This window comes from Rutilus rutilus (assembly GCF_951802725.1).
Source record: "Rutilus rutilus genome assembly, chromosome: 8".
Taxonomy (NCBI): domain Eukaryota; kingdom Metazoa; phylum Chordata; class Actinopteri; order Cypriniformes; family Leuciscidae; genus Rutilus; species Rutilus rutilus.
Window position 1 is genome coordinate 4,708,415 of NC_140222.1, and position 23,003 is coordinate 4,731,417.

A 23,003-nucleotide genomic window follows, 5' to 3' on the forward strand; every position below is an offset into this window, starting at 1 on the left:
CGCATTTATATAATTTAAACAAATCTTTGAATATCTAATAAACATTTAATTTTACACATCTTGCATCAGATATTCTGAATTTGTAGCACGCATGAACGTGTTACTCTGTGGAACGCACGATGGACAAACTTTAAACCCTTGATTTTAAACTATGCTGCGCTATATTTAGTTGCCCATTGTCATATTCGTGTAATTTTCCCTGTGCTGAATGTAAAATTAGAGTTACCTTGTCTTTATTTGAAAAAATATGATTCCCAGTGCGCTCAGACTTACTGAGTGCCCAGTTGGCTACACTTTCTTTTTATTCATATTTAAAAAAATTATTATTATTATTTGTGAAATATACTATAATACAATTACAAAATCAAGAAGTTACAATCTAAAATCTGAAAAAGTCTTAGTTTAAAGATTTAATTTGTTTTCATATTATTTAAATATTAATTCATATATATATATATATATATATATATATATATAAGCGCAATATAAGTCCATTCGTGAAATTTCCACACTACTAAATATTCCACGCTCAACTGTTAGTGGTATCATAACAAAGTGGAAGCAATTGGGAACAACAGCAACTCAGCCACAAAATGGTAGCAGAACTGCCAAATTTGCATAATTGGGAAGAACGCGTTTCAAATCGTGGATCGTGATTGTTTCTTATAAGATTGTGATATGAAATTATGGGAAGATCGCCCACCCCTATGTCCAAGTACTTTTTTTTGTCTCCCAAGTACTTTTAAAGTTACTTCTTTAGCAAGTCAAGTAAAAGAGTAGCAAGTATCTTTTTCTTTTCTTAAGTAGAATGATCTACTAGTGAGATTTTATCTTTAATTTAAAAATAAAACAATTTGTTATTTTTCAGTGATCGTAGGTTTATATATACAAAGAGGAGTCTAAAAATGAGAGTTCTCCTATGAATACACATGGAGAAAAAGTGTAATCTCCCCGTCGGGGAATCGAACCCCGGTCTCCCGCGTGACAGGCGGGGATACTTACCACTATACTAACGAGGAGTGATCTTACGCATCTCACAGAGCCCATTTGTTTCAACACTAGGGTTACTGTATTCAATGTCTACTTTTAACTTGTTTAAAGATTTTGTTGTGATATAAAAAAAAAATAGGCAGAGCAAGTTTTGCAGTGTTGTAGTGACAACATAATACTGTTTTAACTCAAATCTTACCTCAAGGATGTATTGCGGCACTTCTCATGTTGAGGGCTCCTGATCTGAATCTCTTACGTTGAAGCACTCGTTATTTCTAAGCAGAGTCTGAAATAGAAATTAGCACAATATCAAACTAAATATGCAATTTGATCAAATTTTTGTTGTTGGAACAGTAAATGTAATGGGATCTCAATAGAAAGTCCCATACAGTGACGTGATTTATGGATTAATGAGCGGTCAGAACATTGATCACTGTTTATAAGTCTCAACACCACACACTTGAACACAAATTTAAAAAAAAAACATTTGTTTTTAAGTGTGTGAAAGATCTTCAAAAAGATCTACTGCATTGGCCGGGAATCGAACCCGGGCCTCCCGCGTGGCAGGCGAGAATTCTACCACTGAACCACCAATGCTCGCATGATGATCTCTTTTGCTCCGGACATTTTGTGTTGCAACAGCATCAGTACTGCATTACTGAAAACATGTTCACTGTATATCCATTTGTCCATTACTATAAAAAAAAAAACACTGGAGTCCCAGACCTATAGACAGTTGTTAAAAACTGTAAAGAACAAGTCAAGCTATCTTTACAGAGAAACGTTTTTGGACTGAGTTTGGTATTAAACAACCACTAGGTGGCGCAACAACCCAAAGATTGATAGCCTATGTTATACTTCTAATGCTTATTGCACCAATAGTTCTATTGGATTAAGGTATTTTTTTTACTTTGATTTTGCAACGGTGGTTAATTTTTCACTCAATATTAATGGTTTTCACAAACTGACCAAGGTTTTGAGATCTTACCTGAGATCAAAGGTTGCAATTTGATCTATTGAGCAAAATAAGCTTTACTTAAACATGTAAGTTATCAATGCTAATATCCAAGAAAGCCTGCTGTAATAACAATATATAGCCTATATATATAGTAAAATAAAACACGTAGGCCTAATTTACGTTAAATTAAAGTTGAAAGATGTTTGTGTGCTGTAAACTGCACTTCGGCTGATCTGACAGGATAATACTGACATCCAAGTTAAAACTCATCAATTTACAAAAAAATAAATAGAATAAATAAAATATTTTTGGTTTGTTATTTCACAGTTGTGGGACTTGGGATAACTTACCTTGAGATTGAGCTAGCTATTATTCGACATCTTGATCAAGAACAAGTAACATAGTCGATGCAATCCGATCTATCGAGCACGAGCAGTCAAGAAACTTATCTTAATAAAATAAAGAACGTTTACATTAAGAGTTACTACAGATGACTAAATCGTTAAAACTCAAACTTAAAAAAAGGTCACGACAAATAGGCCTAAACCTTTTTGCGTAGCATATACCCACCACAGCTTGAGCCTTTAAATTGAATTTCGTTTTTATAAAAAGAAGATGAAAATCTTACGGATGAAAGCCTTTGTATGACAGAAAACCCTTTAACTAATAACATTTTGCCACTTAGTCTTCGAACAAATGTAAAAATGTAACGTTACGTACTCACCAACAAGCGCCCGTAATATCATGTAGTTCATCTCCACCCAAAAGCTGTTTTTAACGCCAAATTACTTAAATAACTTTAATGTTTCCTTCTGGAGTGAATTCCAGATAAGAATGGACAACTTTAAACAGAAATAATCGATGACTTCGATCTTCGCTGGTCTTCGTGATGATGCTCGTGCTATGACTGCTTGCGCGACCGTTGAGGTTTGTATTTTTGCGGCGGGAAAAAATATAGCGCCCCCAAAATGTACACAATTGCGCAGATTTGCTTATAATACTGCTTGTCTGTGTGTGTTTTTATTTTTATTTTATATATTGTAAAACTTAAAGGAAACACGTGACTTAATTAAGGAATTGATTATTAACATTAAAATGGATTATTAGCTCATTTCAACTACTTAGTACCTTTTCATGATCCTGTTTTAATAAATTGGGGTAAAAATATATTTAAATATTTATAAACTTAGAAATAATTTTACTTTTCTTTAATCAAAAACACAAGGGATTGCTTTGGTTTGAGCAGATGTTTTTAACTAACAAAAGCTAGGTAAGCCAGAAATTCGAATCATTTTTGATGGAAAAACAAGTACTGATTTAATGAATTTCCTTATGATTTGTGAGTTTTTTGTCCCACTCTAAAACAGTCCACACCCTGTTAGATGAAATTACATATGTCAAGATATCAAATTCAAAGAAAAGTAAAAAGGGTAAAAGACAAATAATAAAAATATTAAAGGTTCAAAATAGCTTCAAGTTGACATTCAATTTAACTCTGAAAATCACTCACTAAGCTTAAGCACTTAAACTTAATTATAGCTTGATTAACATATTTCTGAAAGGCTACTAAACCCTTTTAAAGAAAAAAATCCTTACATTTCAACACATGCAACATATTCATTGTTGTACAAGTCAAAGGGCTTAAATGTTGCTGTATGACAGGAATGACCCCATTAACTCATGAGAAGGTTTCAACAGACTACAAAAGAGCCCTAGAGAGAGTTTATTCTAATCTCAAGTTTCAAGTCCTCTTTTAATGAAGAACAAGAGATGTACACAATGTTGCAATGACTGTATTGTTCACAGAATTTGCAGGAATCCGGCTTTTACTTGCAAAACAAGTGACTGAAAAGCATAAAAATAGTTATCAATTCTTACATCATGACTTATCGACAACTGCATTTACTTCATAATAAACTGTTAGTTACTAAAACAAACAAGAAAGTGTTCATGTACACAAACATACACATCTAATCTACGTGTCCTGCTTTCGGTTAACTACATCAACTGAAATGCTACGCTTCTTCGAAGTACGTCATATACACATTTCATCACATGAAAGTTTCGTCTCAGGTTAGAGGACGTTCAATGGCAAAAATCTGCCTCTTTAGACAAAGTATAAAGGTGTTTGCTGGAATAACAACAAAGGCACAAGTGACTACAAAAATCATTCACTGCTCGCAGTTGGTGTGTATTAGTAAGGTGCTCTTCCCTTCGGGTCAAGAACAGGAGTAGGCTTACACAGTTTTCAGTCATGATTCTGGCTACAGAAAGTCTAACAAAAGGTCTCCAGCTGGATAAGAAATCACCATAATTGATTTATGTCATCAATTATGGAGCATATGAGGTCTACAGAAGCCAAAGATTGGAAGAGTTCACACATAAAACAGATAAAGTCCAACAAGAATCTAATGAGAGCAGGAGGACATCTAATACCCCCCAATACCACAGCGGTTTAAAAACAGGCAAAGACCCAAATTAAATGCTTGGAGTTTTGTTTTGGCAACATGGATATGTTGTTGACACTGGTAAAAACACCTGGCACAGATTTCGAGAGTGTTCAGCAGTTCGCGGTGCTTTCGGGCACAGCTCGTTCGTAGCGGGAGGCTAGCGGTTGTTCTTCATGGCGTCCTTGGCAGCCAAAATGAGAGGAGTGAGACTTGAGAGAGGTTTGGCCAACTTCAGGAAGGGATGCTGAGGAGACAGAAGGTTTGATCAATTAACAAGTTAACACAAGTCATGCTATTCCTTAAATCGCTAGTAGGGTTGGGTATCATTTGAATTGGGTAACGATTCTGATTCTGCTTATCAATTTCGATTCCAATAAGGTAAAAAAACAACAACAACAAAGATATCATTCACATTGCAGCTGAATATCATGAACAAAAATCAACAGGCTAAAGAACACTTACACAAGGAATTTTGCCTATGGTTTAAAAATACAATAGAAAAACAACTAGCCGAACTAATATAAATTTCCAGCATTATTAAATTCAAGTAAACACTCAGTAATTAAAAAAGAACAAGTAAAAAAAAAATGAGCAAATCGCAAAAAAAGTTACAACTGAACAACGATACGATTGAAATAAACAGTGTTTTAAGATTTTCAGTTATTCAGGTACAGAAACTGTAATCAAATGTAAAATAACACTGCACTTTTATAAGTAAAATATACATTACAAATATATAGTTACAGAAGTTATTCAGTCAAAAACGAGTGAATTTTCTCTTTGTCTTTTGTTGTTTGACTAGTGTTATTATAGAGACGGCAGCAGGAATATTAGGCTACTGTCACTTTAAGAGTTGCCCATGGTTACACACGCCTGCAGAACTGAAAACAACACCCGATTCGTCTCGCGCTTGAACGGTTTAAAATCACATTTTCTGTGAGCACGCTCTGGACGTGTGTGAGCACAGAAAACGTCTCGCCCTTGAATTGTTAAAAGTGCTTTTGAAATGCTCATAAAGGAATCGATAAGAGGAATAGAAATTAAAATTTTATAACAAGTATCCGATTCCTGACCTCAATTCTGGATTCCCAAACCTAATCGCTAGTACTAGTTGCGGGCTGGTTTACCTGCAAAAGCTCTTTGCTTCCACCCCTCTTCTCCACGTCCATTTCCAGACAGCGACTCAGGAAGTCTCTGAAGATGGGCGATAACTTTTCAGGACTCTGCAACTCTGGAGTCCCATTGGTGGCAATCAGATAGAGCGCCTGAGGAAGAAAGAGTTCGAGACTTTAGTAGGGCTGCCCCCTAATAGTCGACTAGAAGAGGCTTAAGCCTGTTTTATGCTTCTGCGTCGAACTGCCGCCGTAGCTACGTCGTAGGCTGTGTGTAGCGCGCGTACCCTACGGCGTAGTGTGACGTGCACCTCTCCAAAAATGTAACAACGCGTCAATTCTACGCGGACACAAGCGCTGTGATTGGTCTGCCAGAACCCCTCCCTCGGGGTTTCACACGCTCCCTAGGTACGCGTCAACGCGGACAACGACACAGAAGTATAAATTAAAACCAACACGTTGCCTACGGCGTATAGGCTCCGGCGTAGGTCCGACGCAGAAGTATAATGAGGCCTTTAGTCGACCAAAAGTTTATTAGTCGTTTAGTCGCAGAAAACAAACTGAAAAAGTGGCAAAATCACGCAGGCTGTAACGGACAGATCGTTAACGGTAGGAAATCCAAAAATTCATTTATCGACCTCAAATACGGCTTATCACTTGAAACATGCAAGTAGCAGCAACTTTATAAGTCCGCTCGCTCAAATGCTAATCTAGATAAATGTGCGCTATTATTAGGTGCATATCTAAGTATTTGTGTGGAGAGTGTGTTTACTGCATGACACACAGGCGCCGGCGCCATCACTTGAGTTTAACTTAAAATACTCTACTACAGCTAAAGTAATGCAAAGTGTGAAGGGTTTACTTTTATTTTTGTAAACTCACAAAACATTGTTTTTGTAAAATAATGGTGCTTTCTGTCGATTCGGTCTTGATCTTGAGCACATCACATAAATGAACTGAAACTCAGCGTATACTTGCCTCACAGGCATGAGAAATAATCTATAGAAAGATTGACATTTTTACATTTGAATGAACATAAATATTCTATGATTATGTAATCCGTATGAAACGTGCATATAGGCGCGTCCACCACTGTGGAGATGACGAGGCAGGATCGTCGACTTAATCTCTGCAGCCAAAAACAGAAAACATTACCAATAAATTATTAAAATGTTTAGACAGAATGAGACTTTTTTTTCACAACACATTCATAATCATTCAATTTGCTGGTGCGCTGTGGCAAGCTTTATGTTTGAATTTGTGCGCTGATTAGGCTATACGTATTTTATATAGGCAACTAAAGGTGCATTATTTTGATTTTTGGCTTATTAATATGAACGCGCGATTAGTCGACTAGTGGCTTAAATGAACGTCTAATAGTCGACAAGAAAGATCTTTAGTCGAGGGCAGCTCTAGAGTCTAGTCGCATTGTCAATGGACTCAAATCGGCAATTCAAATCGAGCCTCAAACAAGTTGTTGGGGAATCAATGACGCCAACATACCCTCAGTGGGTTCTCGTTGAGGTACGGCGGTTCTCCCTCCACCATCTCGATGGCCATGATGCCCAGGGACCAGATGTCGACTTTGGGTCCGTAGGCTTTGCGCGTCACGACCTCCGGAGCCATCCAATATGGCGTGCCTACCATAGTGCTCCTCTTACTCTGTTCAGGAGTGATCTGGGCACAAAACCCAAAGTCCGCTGCGAAGGAGACAACAGAAAGTTTAGAGACATTTCTAGACCTGGTTTGTATAATTTCATTGTCTTGAGGATTTCAATTTCGTGAGCAAAATCCATTAATTCCAATAGGAACCCTTGCAATCGGGAGTGTCATGTGAGGGCGAATTTTATTCATGTTCAAGAAAATCAACAGAAAGCTGCTTGGTTTGAAAGTGACTTTGAGTGAGCAGTGCTTAATACATCTCTACGCTTTTGACAATGGACCTTTTTTACATGCTAAATGTCACTAATGCACCTTTAGATGGAACCTATAGACCTTAGTATCAGTAGATGCCATATTTGAAGCCAATGACAACAAGAATGGGATGGATTGAAGAACAGCTAGTTTAGTAGGTCATACGGTTGCATACTTTGGTGTCGTTGATCAAGATGGTGCAACACCAAAAATACATCATTCCAAAACAGTTCCAATGGACTTTGGGGGGGATAAAACCTTATGGAAACTAGATGCGACCCAAAAACCTAAAGGATTAGTTCACTTCAGAATTAAAATTTCCTGTCTTTCTTTCTTCAGTCGAAAAGAAATGGTTTTTGAGGAAAACGTTCCAGGATTTTTCTCCATATAATGTCTTCAATGGGGTCCAACGGGTTGAAGGTCCAAATGTGAGTTTCAGTGCAGCTTCAAAGTCTCGACACGATCCCAGCCGAGGAATAAGAGTCTTATCTATCGAAACAATCACTCATTTTCTAAAAAAAACAAAACATTTATATACTTTTTAACCACAAATGCTAGTCTTGCACTAGCGGTGATGCGACACACATTACGTAATCACATTGAAAGGTCACGCCGACCTAGTGTATACAAAGCGAACGTGCAAAGACTAAGTCAAATGTTATTTACAAAAAATAAATAAAAGGTATAGCAACGATTTCGGACAATTTTAAAGTTGGAGGAGAAAATGAGATGGAGATTTTCGCCCTACCCTACATTTCTGAACCAGAACACACGTGACTTTTCAACGTGATTACGTAATGTGTGGCGCATCACAGCCAGTGCAAGACGATTAAAATAAGACGATTATATTTTTAATATATAAAAAATTTCAAAAATTTCAAAAATTGGTGGTTTGTCTAGATAAGACTCTTATTCCTCGGCTGGATCGTGTCGAGACTTTGAAGCTGCACTGAAACTCACATTTGGACCTTCAAACCCGTTGGACCCCATTGAAGTCACTATATGGAGAAAAACCCTGGAATGTTTTACTCAAAAACCTTCATTTCTTTTTCACCTTGGATGACGTGGGGGAGGGTAAACTATCAGGAAATTTTAATTCTGAAGTGAACTAATCCTTGAAGAAATACAGTTATCGGCCCCATTTATGAAACATGAGCAAATTGCTCTTAAACCTGAATTACGTCAATTAAATGGAACAATTGACAAAAAATGTTTGTTTCATAACCAACTTAGAAGTTTGTTTTGCTTGTTTCATGATTGAGGCCAAATACATCAAAATTCTAACATCTCTTCACATGCATTTTAAGTGCTGTTGGGTACTTTTTTCACTTGAATAACTGTCATTAGTCTGTTTGTACATCTATAGTTAACAGCCTTCTTTGCCATTTCTTTAGTCACCTAGTTTTGGCTCACAAGAGCTCTACTGTTCAGAGCGAGCTGCTAAACCAAGCCAAACCAAACATGACACTTCATGCGTCTAAGAGAGCCATGTGTGAAGGCACCTTTCAGTGAGAGTGTGCCTAACCACAATCACCATCTCTGTTCGGTGTTCTGAACTTCACGCTTAACGCAAAGTCGTAAAAACCGAGAACATACTGAGCTTGACAGAACCGTCCATTCCCAGAAGCACGTTGTCACTCTTGATGTCTCGATGAATGACCTGATTAGCGTGCAGAAACTCCAGTGCTTGCAAACACTGTGAGATAAGAGACAAGAGGAAGGTCATTAGTTAAGCGCCTCGGCTACTTCCTGAACACAGTTCAGTTGTGCTTTAATCATCAGGGTTTCCCCCTAAACCGTCAGTAGTAAGACTTCAACGCACCTCTCGGCACACAGCGGCGATCTGAGCCTCGTCCATGCATGTTTCTGTGACGACATCCGTGAGCGAGCCGCCAGCCAAGTACTCCATCACTACAAACAGCTCCTCACCTACCAGAAAACTGGAGCACACACACACACAATAAACACTCTTAAAACTTCACGGCATCGTTAGCTGTTTACATCCAAAGTTACGAATTTAACGTGTGCTAAGCATGAAACATTCGTGAATAAAGCACTGTTCCCATCCCATGTGTTCAAGAGAACAAAATGCTCACTTCCTGGAAAACTGGTGCGAAGTATTAAAAATGGAAGTTTCTGTAGCTCTTTTTTAAGCACGTTATAAAGTACACAATAACAATGCTTTCCTACATAAATTACGCAATAACGTTTTATTCTTACATAATAAAATTACGCAAAAACGCAACAAGAAACAGAGTTATCCAATCAAAGATGTGTTGAGGTTAAAGACACATGAGTGTTTGTTTAAAACAGGGGGATCTCGCAATATTAAAAGGTGGCGATATTTCTCATTGAGTTTGTGGCAAAACATTTTACAGTGCTTGTATTATATTGTTCTGTCTTTTACTGCATATGACAAATAAATACCGTATTTTCCGGACTATAAGTCGCACTTTTTTTCATAGTTTGGGCTGGTCCTGCGACTTATAGTCAGGTGCGACTTATATATCAAAATTAATTCAGACTGAGATGAAAACATTACCGTCTACAGCCGCGAGAGGGCGCTCTATGGCGGAGCTGTTCAGAAGCGACACCAAGGATGAAGAAAATTCAATGGATTCAGTGATGTGGAATGAGATTGCGGGTGCTCGGTGAACTTGTTTACTGGTAACTTGCTTGTTGGACTCGCTGGCTTATGTTAATTTAGACTATTCAGCCTCCCAGGTATATGTTCTTTATGCTATTGTGTAGCTGAATAACTGTTAATGTGTTGCGTTAACATACCGGACACCTCTTCAGCCTGTTGTTCTGTGTGCTACTGTGTAGTTGAATAGCTTGCCTTTCCATATTAAATGTCTGTTCTTGGTCTTGGATTTTGTGAAATAAATTTCTAAATAAATGCGACTTATAGTCCAGTGCGACTTATATATGTTTTTTTCCTCTTCATGACGCATTTTTTGACTGATGCGACTTATAGTCCGGAAAATACGGTATATGCGCTGCAGGTTTCAGAGTGAAGCGTGGCGCTTTATTTACATGCCTACATGTTACGCGTTTCTTCCAGCATCCCATTCACAGTAAATGCTTCTCCACACAAACTCAAGTCTCTGCATTTGCTGTGTGTTTGGGTTTCAAATAACATGCATTTGGGAACTCATATTGACTGTATATGAGTTTCCAGATGCATGTTATTTGAAACCCAAACAAACAGCAAAACACGCTTTTGTGTTTCATAGTTATCATTTTCATGGTTGGAGCGTCTCAAACTACAAACTTATATAACGTTGATCTGGGAATGCAGAATGTGTGCCATTTCACCAGATTTGTAAGATAAATCATTTATAAACCTACGGCAACACATCAATATGTGTTTCTAAATATGCAAATTGTTGTTCATCGCGATTTCAAAATAAAAGTTTAAATTCTTGCTCTAAGTTTGCACGTTTTAATGTCCACACGTTCAAGAAATTACAGTGGCTGCAGGATTTCTATCGTAAAGTGGCAGCCAAATATTAAAGATTAAGTTAACACTTGATTTAAATGTTGTTTGGCCAATATTAAACAAGGATTAGATCTGCTGTAAAGCGTAACAATCATGGCCACCGGCGCCCTCTGCAGGCCTTTGTCATAATACGTGATGTACATAAGATAATTATGCATAATCAGGAATCATTAGCTATTGTTCAAAAGGAGTTTCCAATTGATGAGGTCTGGAGGCCAAGGTCAAGTTGTTACTTGAACGTTTACCTGTCTAAGAAGTTGACAATGTTTGGGTTTTTCAGCTCCTTCATCACAAGGATTTCATTGATGATTAGCTCTTTCTTGGGCTGCTTCTGCAGGTTGATCTGTTTGATGGCCACCTGAGAGACAAGACACGCATTGCAATGATGAGAATGTGGAAAAACGAAGAAAAACAAATCCATTTCTTTTGCATTACCTCCTGTCCAGTGGCGACGTCGATGGCGGTGAACACGGTTCCCGAAGCTCTGCGGACAGAAACTATGATTAATCTCAATTCAATGAACATAAACATGCTGTGCAAAATTATCAGACCTACCCTTGTCCGATCTTCTCGTATCGTGTATATTTCTTTTTTGGATCTCCAATACTGACGATGGTTCCTGTCGGAGAACAAACAGAGGACACGTGATTTGAGTCTCGCTAAAAAAGTGAAACTGCGCAAAGAACTACGTATAAAGTGACGTACTGAGCTTGTCCATGATCTCCTCGTCGGTCATCTTGCCCTTTTTGGGTCTCTGTCGGTCGGTGGCCTTCGACGCGACCTCACTTTCTGGAGACGTCACGGGGGGAGGGAGGGGGTCGATGACCGATGGTCGAGTGTATACCTGAAATCATAAATATTAATCAAAACTAGAATAGTATTTTAGTGACGCACTAATTTATATTATTAGGGGCTTTTGCACCGGAGGAACCTTTTCATAGTTCCTAGAACTATTGGCGGAAGTTCCTGGATTTTGGCGTGTTCGCGCCGCAGGAACTAGGAATTATTTTAGTTCTAGGAACTCCTTTTGGAGGAACTAATTTACCCCTACTTCAGAGTCGGTCTAAACCAGCACTATAGGAACTATCCGTGACGTTAGTGTTCGCTGATTGGCCGAACGCACGCGAAACACCAGCACCCGCCATTTAAAAAAATCTAAAACACACAGATTTTGCTCATCAACACTGGACATCAAACACACATCATACGCTAATAACTTTTCATTACGGTCTACTTTCTATGTATAAACGTTCTAATAACGTATTAGACAGGACTGTTAGACAGCTCGTAAACTATTGAACACGGAGAATGTGAGCACTGTGAGCTCAGTCGTTCTCAGCGCTGTCAAAATAAAAGTCACAACTACAAGGGTGTCTTACGTCACTTCAGAGTTCCTACCGGTTCCTACTGGCGCTGCGAATGCAATCAGGAAAGGTTCTCGGGGAACCACCCTGGTGGCTAGTTCCTATAACTATCCGGTGCGAAAGCCCCTATAGACTATACTTGTATTTTTAGGTGAACTATTCCTCTAATGGCTTCTCACGCTCTTAGTGTGTTCTGGTCGAGGTGCGACAACAGGTGGTGGCGCCTCCTCATCGTCATCTTCATCATCATCATCCACCGTTTTGATTGGGGACGAAGGCTCTGGTGTTTTTTTGACAGGCTTAGGTTTTAGGGAAGGAAAGCAGTGCAATTATATTCGGAAAGGATCAGGTTTAGTCAAAAAACCTGTAAAAACATTTTTGTTGCTTGAAATAAACATTACATTAAAATGATTTTATTTTATTTATAATTTTATAATTATTTATTTAATAAACCTAGTTTTTATTTATTTATTTTTAAATTAAATTTAAGTTGATAAGTTAAATTAAAAGTTTAAGTTGAAGGGTTATTATTGTTAACTAAAACAAAATCGTAAAAAAAAAAAAAAGTACTAAATGTACTCGATGTACTAAAATAAATAAAAAATAAATAAAAATGAATAACAACTATAGACAATTATAGTTTAAGAATAAATTAAATTAAGTATAAAAATGACAAAAAAACAACAACGTTATTTGAAATAAAATAAATATAAACATAAAATAAGTTTAAGTGTATATTAGGGTTATCATAGTTAAATGAAATAAAAAATAAAAATAAACCATAAAACACATTGTTGCTTTAAATAAAATAAATGTTAACCCCCCCCCCCCCCCCAAAAAAAATAAAATAATTAAACTTACTTTATTTCAGCTAGTTGCCAACATTTTTCATTATTTAGCTTAACGATGTACTAAAATAACTAAAACTGAAATAAAAAAAATGTATAAAAACTATAGACAATTTAAAAACAAAAACACCACAAAATTACTACACGTTACTTGAAATAAAATAAACATTAACGTAAAATGAATAAGAAAAATTAATTGATTTTTTTTTGTTGCTTTAAATAAAATAAACATTAACTGAAATAAAATAAAATATAAAAATCTTAATTTATATCAGCTAGTTGCCAACATTTTTCATTACTTCGTTTAACTTGATGTACTAAAATAACAAAAACTGAAATAAAAATGAATGAAAACTGTATATAAATTTATAAAAATAAAAATAAACTTTTGTGACAACAAAATGAACTTTAATAAAAATTAAAATGAAAACGGAAAATATAAAAATAAAAACCAATTCAAAATATTAATAAAAACTATAATAAGACGCTAAAATAACACTGGTTTATATTTCAGACAAAGCAACATTTCACCTTATCATTTAGTTTAACAGTTTAACTGCAAAAAAAAGAAAGAAATAATAATAAAACTAAAAACAAATAAAAAATTATAAAAAGACACTTTTTGTTACTAAACCTTTAAAATGTAAATCAAAACAGAGAACCCAAAACTAAAAACTAATTGTGACCCTGGATCACAAAACCAGTCACATGTCGCACGAGTATATTTGTGGCAATAGCCACAATGGGTCAAAATTATCGATTTTTCTTTCATGCCAAAAATCATTAGGATATTAAGTAAAGATCATGTTCCATGAAGATATTTTGTAAATTTCCTACAGTAAAAATATTTAAAAATATATTTTTGAGAGTGATTGCAGCACAACATAAATGCACAACTTTAAAGGAGATTTTCTCAATGTTTCGATTTTTTTGCACCCTCAGATTCCAGATCTTCAATAGCTGTATCTCGGCCAAATATTGTTCTATCCTAACAAACCACACATCACTGGAAAGCGTATTTATTCAGCTTTTAGATGATGTATAAATCTCAATTTCAAAAAATGTACCCATGTGACTGGTTTTGTGGTCCAGGGTCAACAATAACAGCATCTCAATGAGTGTAAAATAACATACCGATTGTTCACCAGAGGGAAATCCATCCTTCTCTACACATAAACAAGAGGAGAAAAGCGGTCAGTACGACATGCCGTGACACTGGAGCTCATATCAGCACAAACACCGGCGCGCCGCAGACCTGAGGAGAAGCTGAGGTACTTCTGCCGGCCGTTGCCCGTGGAGTCGTAGAACTTCAGGACGTCCAGAACGGCTTGCGGGTTCTTCTTCTGCTCGGACTTGGTGATGTTGGAGGTCTGCAGTAATCTGGCCCACTGCTCCGGCATTCCCTGCGGGACACGGAGAAACCACACTTAACTCACCATTTACACAGCGCTTTGTTGGAAACTTTTCCTTCGTCAAAGCAGAGACCAGGAGACGTTTGGGATATCTTTCAACAGAAGCTGCTCTTTATTGAGAACTCGCTGTGCGTTGCTGTAGTCATCAAGTCAAGTCTAACTCAAACAGTAAACATTGTAGTTTATATACATTCCAAGGGGGAGGGATTTACATAAAGGGCGGGGACATGTAAATGAAGTAGCCTACATGAGTCAGCTCGTTTACAGAGATTTCCTGATCTCATCAGCATAACAGTGTCATTCAAATGATCCCATCAGCCTGACAGTATCACCCATACCTTCACAAAAAAGTTATCATCTCCGCGTAAACTTCAAAAACGTGAATCTGCGGAAACACTGACGCACATGCGTATTACGTCTTTAGTCTATAGGAAAGTGCGTTTGAATATACACTACCGTTCAAAAGTTTGGGGTCAGTAAGATTTTTTAACGTTTTTAAAAGAAGTCTCTTCTGCTCAAGGCTGCATTTATTTGATTAAAAAAAAAAAAAAAAAAAAAAAAAAAAAAACTGTAATATTATGAAATATTATGACAATTTAAAATTACTGTTTTCTATTTTAATATATTTTAAAGTGTAATTTATTCCTGTGATCAAAGTATCATTACTCCAGTCTTCAGTGTCACATGATCCTTCAGAAATTCTAATGTGATTTGATGCTCAAGAAACATTTATGATTATTATCAGTGTTGAAAACAGTTATGTACAATTTTTTTTTTCAAAATTCTTTGATAAATAGAAAGTTCAAAAGAACAGCATTTCTTTAAAATAGAATATTTTCTAACATTATAAATGTCTTTACTGTAACTCTTGATCAGTTTAACTCATCCTTGATGAATAAAAGTATTGATTTCTTTTATTTATTTCCCCCAAAAATAAAATAAAAATTCTTAGACCCCAAACTTTTGAATGGTCGTGTTTAATGTCACAAAAGCTTCTATTTCAGATAAATAATGTTCTTTTGAACTTTCTATTCAAAGTTCAAAGAAAACAGCGGTTTTAAATTGTCATCATATTTCACAATATTACTGTTTTTGTTTGTATTTTTAATCAAATAAATGCAGCCTTGGTGAGCAGAAGAGACTTCTTTTAAATACATAAAAAATCTTACTGACCCCAAACTTTTGAACGGTAGTGTATGTGCGCTGGTGTGTAGTCTTTCTTTACAAATTGACCTCTACAAATTACTTGTCTGGCCTTAAAAATTCAACTTACACCTCCGGAAGCAGGAAATATTATCAGCCTTTAGTTTTTCAGCCACTTCAAATGGTGCACCTGGTTTAGGTTATGCATCGTTTCTCCTGTACAATAAAATCTTATGATTACGATATCTGGCCAAAAAGTGCAATGCACCCTTTGTGTCAGTTTCAAAATCTACTAACAGCTTTGTTAAGCAACTGTTGTACAGTTTTTGGTGAACGTGAGTAAATGCTGGGCAAAAAAGTCCCGGGTTCGTAAAGTGCGATGGAGGAAACAAACGGGGGCTCGTCCGGGATCTCTCGGGACAATTAACATCGGCACGAACTTTGTGGGATCATATCTTCGTATGAGAATGGCAGAGAGACTTACGGGTGAGCTCATTTGACTCGCCAAGCAAGCAGCCAATAAGCAGTGATGTAACAACGACATAGCCACGCCCTAGCAACCAGTTACAGCACCCTAGCACCCACCCCATAGACTTCCATTGAAAAAAGGTGTGAGGGATATCTCCGGATCAGAACCTCTTTTGACTCAGACTGGCAAGTAGTCTTTAAATATCCAAATACACACCCAGTCTATTAGTTTCAGCAGGGAAACTGTCTAGCCACGCCCTAGCAACCATTTCGCAATCACAGATTCTACTTTCTGGAAGTTTGACCAACATAAGAGTTTTCACCGGAAAATGTCGTCTGAACAAGTAACATCCAATTTTGTTCTGCCCAACTAAGGGGAAAAAAAGCATTGCAGTAAATCGCGCCGATTAAATCTAACGATCGCTTATCATATCATGTTAAACCGTGCAAATTATACTTTGTTCTCAAATTGTTAATGTTAACAACATCAGCATTGCGTGACTACATTTAATGCCCTTCCGATATTATCCTTGTTTTCGCATGGCCCGGTTGCAGTCTCTTTTTTTCTCCGAAGTCTTTCACGTTTTACAGCGGGTGAATCTCCTGGTGATTGTCGTTTGAACCTTTCTGGATCCGCCATCGAATTGATAAGTTTAATTATACCAAGTGCTGTGAGAAAAGGCTATAAATCTCCACCTCCAACATCCTCACTCGCAATATAGCCTACTAGCCGAGACTCTTCTTTATGTGGACAGATGTGACGTAATGACACAAAGACATGCTCGAATTTCCCGCGGAAATCCACCAGTACCACTGGAATTAAAAACATTATTACAAGTTTACCGTTTTGAATCGAGCTAAGGCAAGCAGAGAGTGTTGAACACTGGCTGGTTATGTACTTGCTCAACTTTATTTTGGATAATTTTTAACCAGCTTTAAGCAAAAATAAAGAAAATAAAAAATAAAAAAAACATACAACTAAGCATCTTACAAGATTACAATAACAACTACATAAAGTCCTTCAAATTCATGTTAAAAATCAATACCAAGAATTTCCACATTGAAACCTTTAAATCATTGATTATTGAAATTTCTGAATTAAAATGTTAGCTAGTAATAAAGGTGCATTGTGTAATATTTAGGAGGATCTGTTGACAGAAATGCAATATCATACACATAACTATGTTTTCAGTGGTGTATAAAGACCTTACATGATGAACCGTTATGTTTTTATTAGCTTAGAATGAGCATTTCTCTCTACACACACCGCGGGTCCGCTTACATCGACATGTTTCTACAGTGGCCCTGAGCGGACAAACTTCTCACGGTGCGTTTCATCACTGTGTTGTTCTGCGTGTAAAGAAGGAAGCTAAGTCAGCGAATAAAACACTGACACAATGATGAACAAGAAGCAATTACATATCGTTTTACTGAATAATTAAGTAAACCTAGTTTCTTAATTTATCTTTGTAAAGAAACCTCATTGTTTAACTGGCTACTCTCTGCCGTCTCAGACGACGACATCACTTCCTGTCGGCCACCGTAACTTCTGTTGGGTGCAATTCGCAACCTCACCACTAGATGCCGCTAAAAATCAGACAGTGCACCTTTAAAGCAGGAATAATGTATAATCAATAAGAAAGTAATTAAATATCAATTAATATAACTCATTATTCAGGCTATATTTGCTGATATAATACGTATACTAACCGTAAACTCGCCAGTAACCGCGTCGAATCCCACGTGGATGGTGTGCTCGAAATCTGAGGGCGGCGAGATCTCCGGCCGCTCTTTATCTCGGTCTTTCCTCCGGCCACCTGTAAAGCCACACACACACACACACAGCGTCTCATGAGCATCAGAACTCAGAGATTTACTTTGACCCAGAAAACATGACACGTCTCTGAGATGCGACGCTAATGAAAGTGAGGCGTGAATCGAGGTGATGCATCTCCAGAGACCACGATACGTACAGTGAGATATGAAAGTCAAAGCCAAAGCGTGTCTGTGGGTTTGATGAGCCCTGAGAATGTGACAACGGGGGTAAAAAGCACTTAGAAATGTCTTAATGCAAATGTGTATAATGGTTTATTTAAGAGGAGACACTAAAAAAATAAACACACAACCTTATTTTCAACGTCCACATTTTAGGTTAAAATATTGAGTAATTTAGTTGAAGTTTAGGTGCACTGTCACGTTTTTCAATCATATCTTTGTAACGACTGCATTTTTAAAAAGTACAAATTAACTAGTTAGCCTCTGAAATTAAAATCAGTTCCTAAAAACTGCATGTATAATATCACGACAAACAATAATGCTGATTATTATTAAAATGCGTCATGTGCGTCAGGTCCTAAAGTGACAGCAGCCTCATAAACCTGCTGCTGCTGTATGCCATTAATGTTAATCAAGGAACAAAAGAAAACAACTCAATGCTCTTGACTGAATAAGTTTTGTAACTTTAATTTTTATTTAATTTATAAATTATGCAGTGAAGAATCTGAAGTGTTTGATAACTTATGGATATTTCCTTCCTGTTAGATCAAATATTTAACTATATAATGTTGACATTAATTTGGAGATTAAATGTGAAATTATTGCAATTTAAAAATGTATGAAAAACTTTAACGTTAGATGCGATTAACAGCAATTAATTACGCCGTGCATCATATCATATGCGGTATGACTTGGAAGTGTTAGCGTTTATGCTTTATGGAAGCTTGTTTCCGCCACAAAATAAAACATTTTAAAAGATAATTGCGACTTTTTATCTCACAATTGCGAGTTTACATCTCGCAATTCTGACTTTATATCACGCAATTGGGAGATATAAAGTCAGAATTGCATGATATAAAGTCGCAATTGCGTGTTATAAAGTCAGAATTGTGAGATATAAACTATTCTAAGGTAAAAAAAAAAAAGTCTGTCTTTTTTTTCCCCTTAGAATTGGACTTTATATCTCACAATTCTGAGAAAAGATGTCAGAATTCTGACTTTATAAGACGCAATTGCAACTTTATATCTCGCAATTCTGACTTTATATCTCAGAATTCTGACTTTATATCTCAGAATTCTGACTTTATATCTCAGAATTCTGGCTTTATATCTCGCAATTCTGACTTTATGGCCCGGTTTCACAGACAGGGCTTAGACTAAGCCAGGATTAGACCATAGATCAATTAGGACATTTAAGTAATTTTTATAAACATGCTTAGAAAAAAACATTACCGATGTGCATCTTAAAACTAAAAAGGCACTGATATATTTTTAAGATCAGTCAGTGCAAGTTTATTTCAGTGGAAACAGCTCAGACTTACATTTTAGTCTAGGACTAGTCTTAAGCCCTGTCTGTGAAACCAGGGGTATATCTCAGAATTCTGACTTTATATCTCACAATTCTGAGAAAAGATGTCAGAATTCTGACTTTATAAGACGCAATTGCAACTTTATATCTCGCAATTCTGACTTTATATCTCAGAATTCTGGCTTTATATCTCGCAATTCTGACTTTATATCTCAGAATTCTGACTTTATATCTCAGAATTCTGACTTTATTTCACGCAATTCTGACTTTATATCTCGCAATTCTGAGAAATAAAGTCAGAATTGCGAGATGTAAACTCGCAATTGTGAGATAAAAAGTCGCAATTATCTTTTAAAATGTTTTATTCAGTGGCGGAAACAGGCTTCCATAATGCTTTGATTCCATAGACTGTAAAAAAAAAAAAAAAAACTTTCGCAGTGTGTGTGACGTCACCCGTAGTGTTTCTGAAGAGCGTTTCTGAAGCCCAAAGTGGGCGGAGCCGGCCGTCGCCATCTTGGCAGCGCATCACTCCCAGATAACCGAAAATGTGCGGCGAGGCGGATTAGCTGAGGTGACATGACGCTAACAGCAGACAAACGGCTAGTAGTGACATCAGCGGCAATCCACCTGTCACTCAAGTGGCCACACCCTTAATTATGCAGAACTTTAAGGCTTAATATAATTTAAACGGATGAGTTCTCCTCCTCACAGTCGTCATGAAGGGCATTTTATACTGTAAAGTTTGGCATTTTAACATGGGGGTTTATGGGACTGACTCTGTTTTGCAGCCTGTCTCTAGTGGCCAGTCGATGGCCAGTTTAAGTCACTTCAGTGTTGGATTTAAGAAAGAGACCGGAAGGTTGCCGCTTGGAGGAATAATATTAAGAAGAACTTATGTTTACTCACTTCATGGGGAAGTTCTCGAGTCATCATGATATATTAAATATGGCGTATTGCGCAGAATCTGCTCATATCTGGCTTACTTGAACACACTCGTCACTACACAACTAATAACGGCGCGCTTGTTCATTTGCATTGAAGCAATAGCGAAGATTAAAAAGCATTTGGTGAACAGAAAATACATTGATATTTTCAAACATCCAAAACATGTTTAATGTTCTCTGTCCTGTATTGATCTGTCCACCTAAAACACATGTTTGGTGATGAGGATGAAAGAGGAAGAGGAGGAGATGCTGGATGACAGGATTTTGTTTGAATAAGAAATGAATGTATGAAATCCAAATTTTATAATACATATATATATATATAAGCTGTGTCGTAGTTAATAATTTTTTTGGGGCTAGTAGAAGTTCTGAATGGCCGGTAACCTAAAAAATGTTGTATCCAAATTGGCCGGAGAGTGAAAAAGTTCATTTTGATACGCACCCTTCTCGGCTCCGGAGAAGATGGAGATGATCTTGTTGCGCTTGCGCTCCTCCGGCACCGAGGGAAGAGGCTTTGAGCTGTGATTGGCTGCGAGCGCGTGGTCCTTCCCGCCGCCGCTGAAGATCGTGCTGCTCATCCTCACGGGCGGAGCGGGCGGCTTGTCCTCCAGATCCCCATTATCACACATGGTCCAGGACGAGAGGAGAGGAGGAGAAGAGGAAAGAAAGGAAGAGTGGGAACGTTTGCAGGTGGAGATAAAGAAAAGGAGGAGTTAGAGCTGGAAGAGCAGAGGGAAGCACAACGGAGAGATGAGCGACGCACACGCAACACACACTCGAAAGCAGCACACAAACACATTCTGCACATATACTTGCACGAAAATAATACATAAAGGAATTAGACATAAAAATATATATTTTGCTTAAAAAAAAAAATTCTGATTAATTTTAGGACCATTTTATAAATATAAATAATAAAAAAACAATAACATTTTGATTTGCAAGGACTGATAGTGTGCGGGAGTTCCTTTACTTATCGTGAAAATAATGTCACAATAAACTAATAATAATATAATTGTCATAAAATTAACAATATTTAATTAATATTAAATAGTAATTACAAATTCATATTAATGGAAAAATGGAAAATAAATTATATTTTGCATAAAGAATTTTCAGATTATTTTTTAGGACCATCAGATCCATTTTATTTTTAATATCATGAAAATAATGTCACAATAAATTAGTAACTGTGGTAAAAATGAACAATAATTATTACTGTTAAAAATGTATAAATGACCATAAATGGGGAAAAATAAAACAAATAAATTAATATTTTGCATACAAATATTCAGACAATTTTTAGGATCATCAGAACCATTTTATGCTTGATATTTATAAAAGAAAAGTGAGGAAAAATTAACAATTGTTGTTCTTAAAATTAACAATAATTAATTAGTACTATGTAATAATATCTAATAATAATAATATGTAAACCGACTTTAAAAAAAAAGGTTTAATTTATGCAAAATATAATTTCTTGTGTCTTTCACCAGTTTGCTTAATTATAATGAAAATAATAAATAAATATTAAAGGAAAAAAATTTGGGTAAATAATTTTCAGATGATCATTTTATGCTTATTATCATGAAAAAAAAAATGGCAAAATAAATTAATAATTGTTCTTAAACTTAATGATTATTACTATTAAATAATAATAATAATAATAATAATAGTGTATATGGGGGAAAATAAAATAAATTGTATTTATTAATACAAACATTCAGACAATTTTTAGGACCTATTTTATGCTTGATATTTATATTTAAGAAAAGAAAAGAAAAAATGAACAATTCTTGTCCTAGTACAAATAAATAATAATAAAAATAATAATCTTCCAAATTAAACTATTCTCTTTTTGTCCATTTTTATTTTAAATCCTGAAGTAAAATCTACTGACATGAAGCCTGTCCAGAACTCATCAGACCTTCTGTATAACTCAGTCTTCCACTCATTACACGCTTTATTCATCAGCACTGTTTAATTATCATATTTAAAGAGATTTTTTGTCTGTATTATTCCTTGCCATGACCAGCCAGGACTGAACCCAGTGAAGCTGAAGCACAACACACAGGCAGAGAGAAACCTGATACAGAAGCAGCAACTGCATTAAACACACAGACATATGCAGACTATAACAACAGAGGCTTCTCAATCCCTACTGAGCGTCCTACCTAGACGGCACTGCAGGACACCTCTTACACACTCATATCGAGGCTCAAACGAGCTGTCTGGATAGGCGGCACACTAGCTTTGAGACGCGGCCAGAGAATCTCGGGTTTTGTCGCGACTCACCTGTGAAACTGAAGTCAAACTCCACTTTAAACCGCTGGAACGGGTTCAACAGGAGCGGGTTTGTCCGCGTAGAGGCCCGAGGTGACGCGAAAGCCCCGTCTGGCGCTTTCTAGGCTGTTTTCTGCTGTCCACGGGTTTATTTTCTATAGTTTTTTTGTGTTGGTTTGGGGAAGGGGAGGCGCCCAGCAGCGTCTCTTTCTGCCCTCGCCTGCAGCAAACAGCCAGAGACCGTTTCCGGTGCGAGTGCATTGTGGGGGAACGACCGACAAAATAAGAGTCTGGCGAATTAAAATAAATTA

The 23,003-nt window shown here is 36.7% G+C and overlaps 1 protein-coding gene across 2 annotated transcripts; it reads right to left on the bottom strand.

The window, feature by feature from the left end:
- Nucleotides 1-3,633: 3,633 nt before the first annotated feature.
- On the bottom strand, nucleotides 3,634-22,945 carry pak2b (p21 protein (Cdc42/Rac)-activated kinase 2b). Of its 2 annotated transcripts, none has more exons than XM_084416593.1 (15): nucleotides 22,705-22,945; nucleotides 20,852-21,014; nucleotides 17,872-17,978; nucleotides 14,394-14,541; nucleotides 14,273-14,304; nucleotides 12,470-12,589; nucleotides 11,632-11,770; nucleotides 11,482-11,545; nucleotides 11,362-11,410; nucleotides 11,172-11,284; nucleotides 9,247-9,364; nucleotides 9,021-9,120; nucleotides 7,014-7,210; nucleotides 5,526-5,663; nucleotides 3,634-4,642 (listed from the first exon to the last, which is right to left on the bottom strand). In XM_084416593.1, the coding sequence occupies exons 2-15, from the start codon at nucleotides 20,985-20,987 to the stop codon at nucleotides 4,556-4,558; spliced, it is 1,548 nt and encodes a 515-aa protein (XP_084272719.1). In that variant the 5' UTR covers nucleotides 20,988-21,014; nucleotides 22,705-22,945; the 3' UTR covers nucleotides 3,634-4,555. The 2 variants fall into 2 exon arrangements, with proteins under 2 accessions (XP_084272719.1, XP_084272718.1); XM_084416592.1 differs by having other exon boundaries at nucleotides 20,852-21,128.
- Between the last annotated feature and the right edge of the window lie 58 nt (nucleotides 22,946-23,003).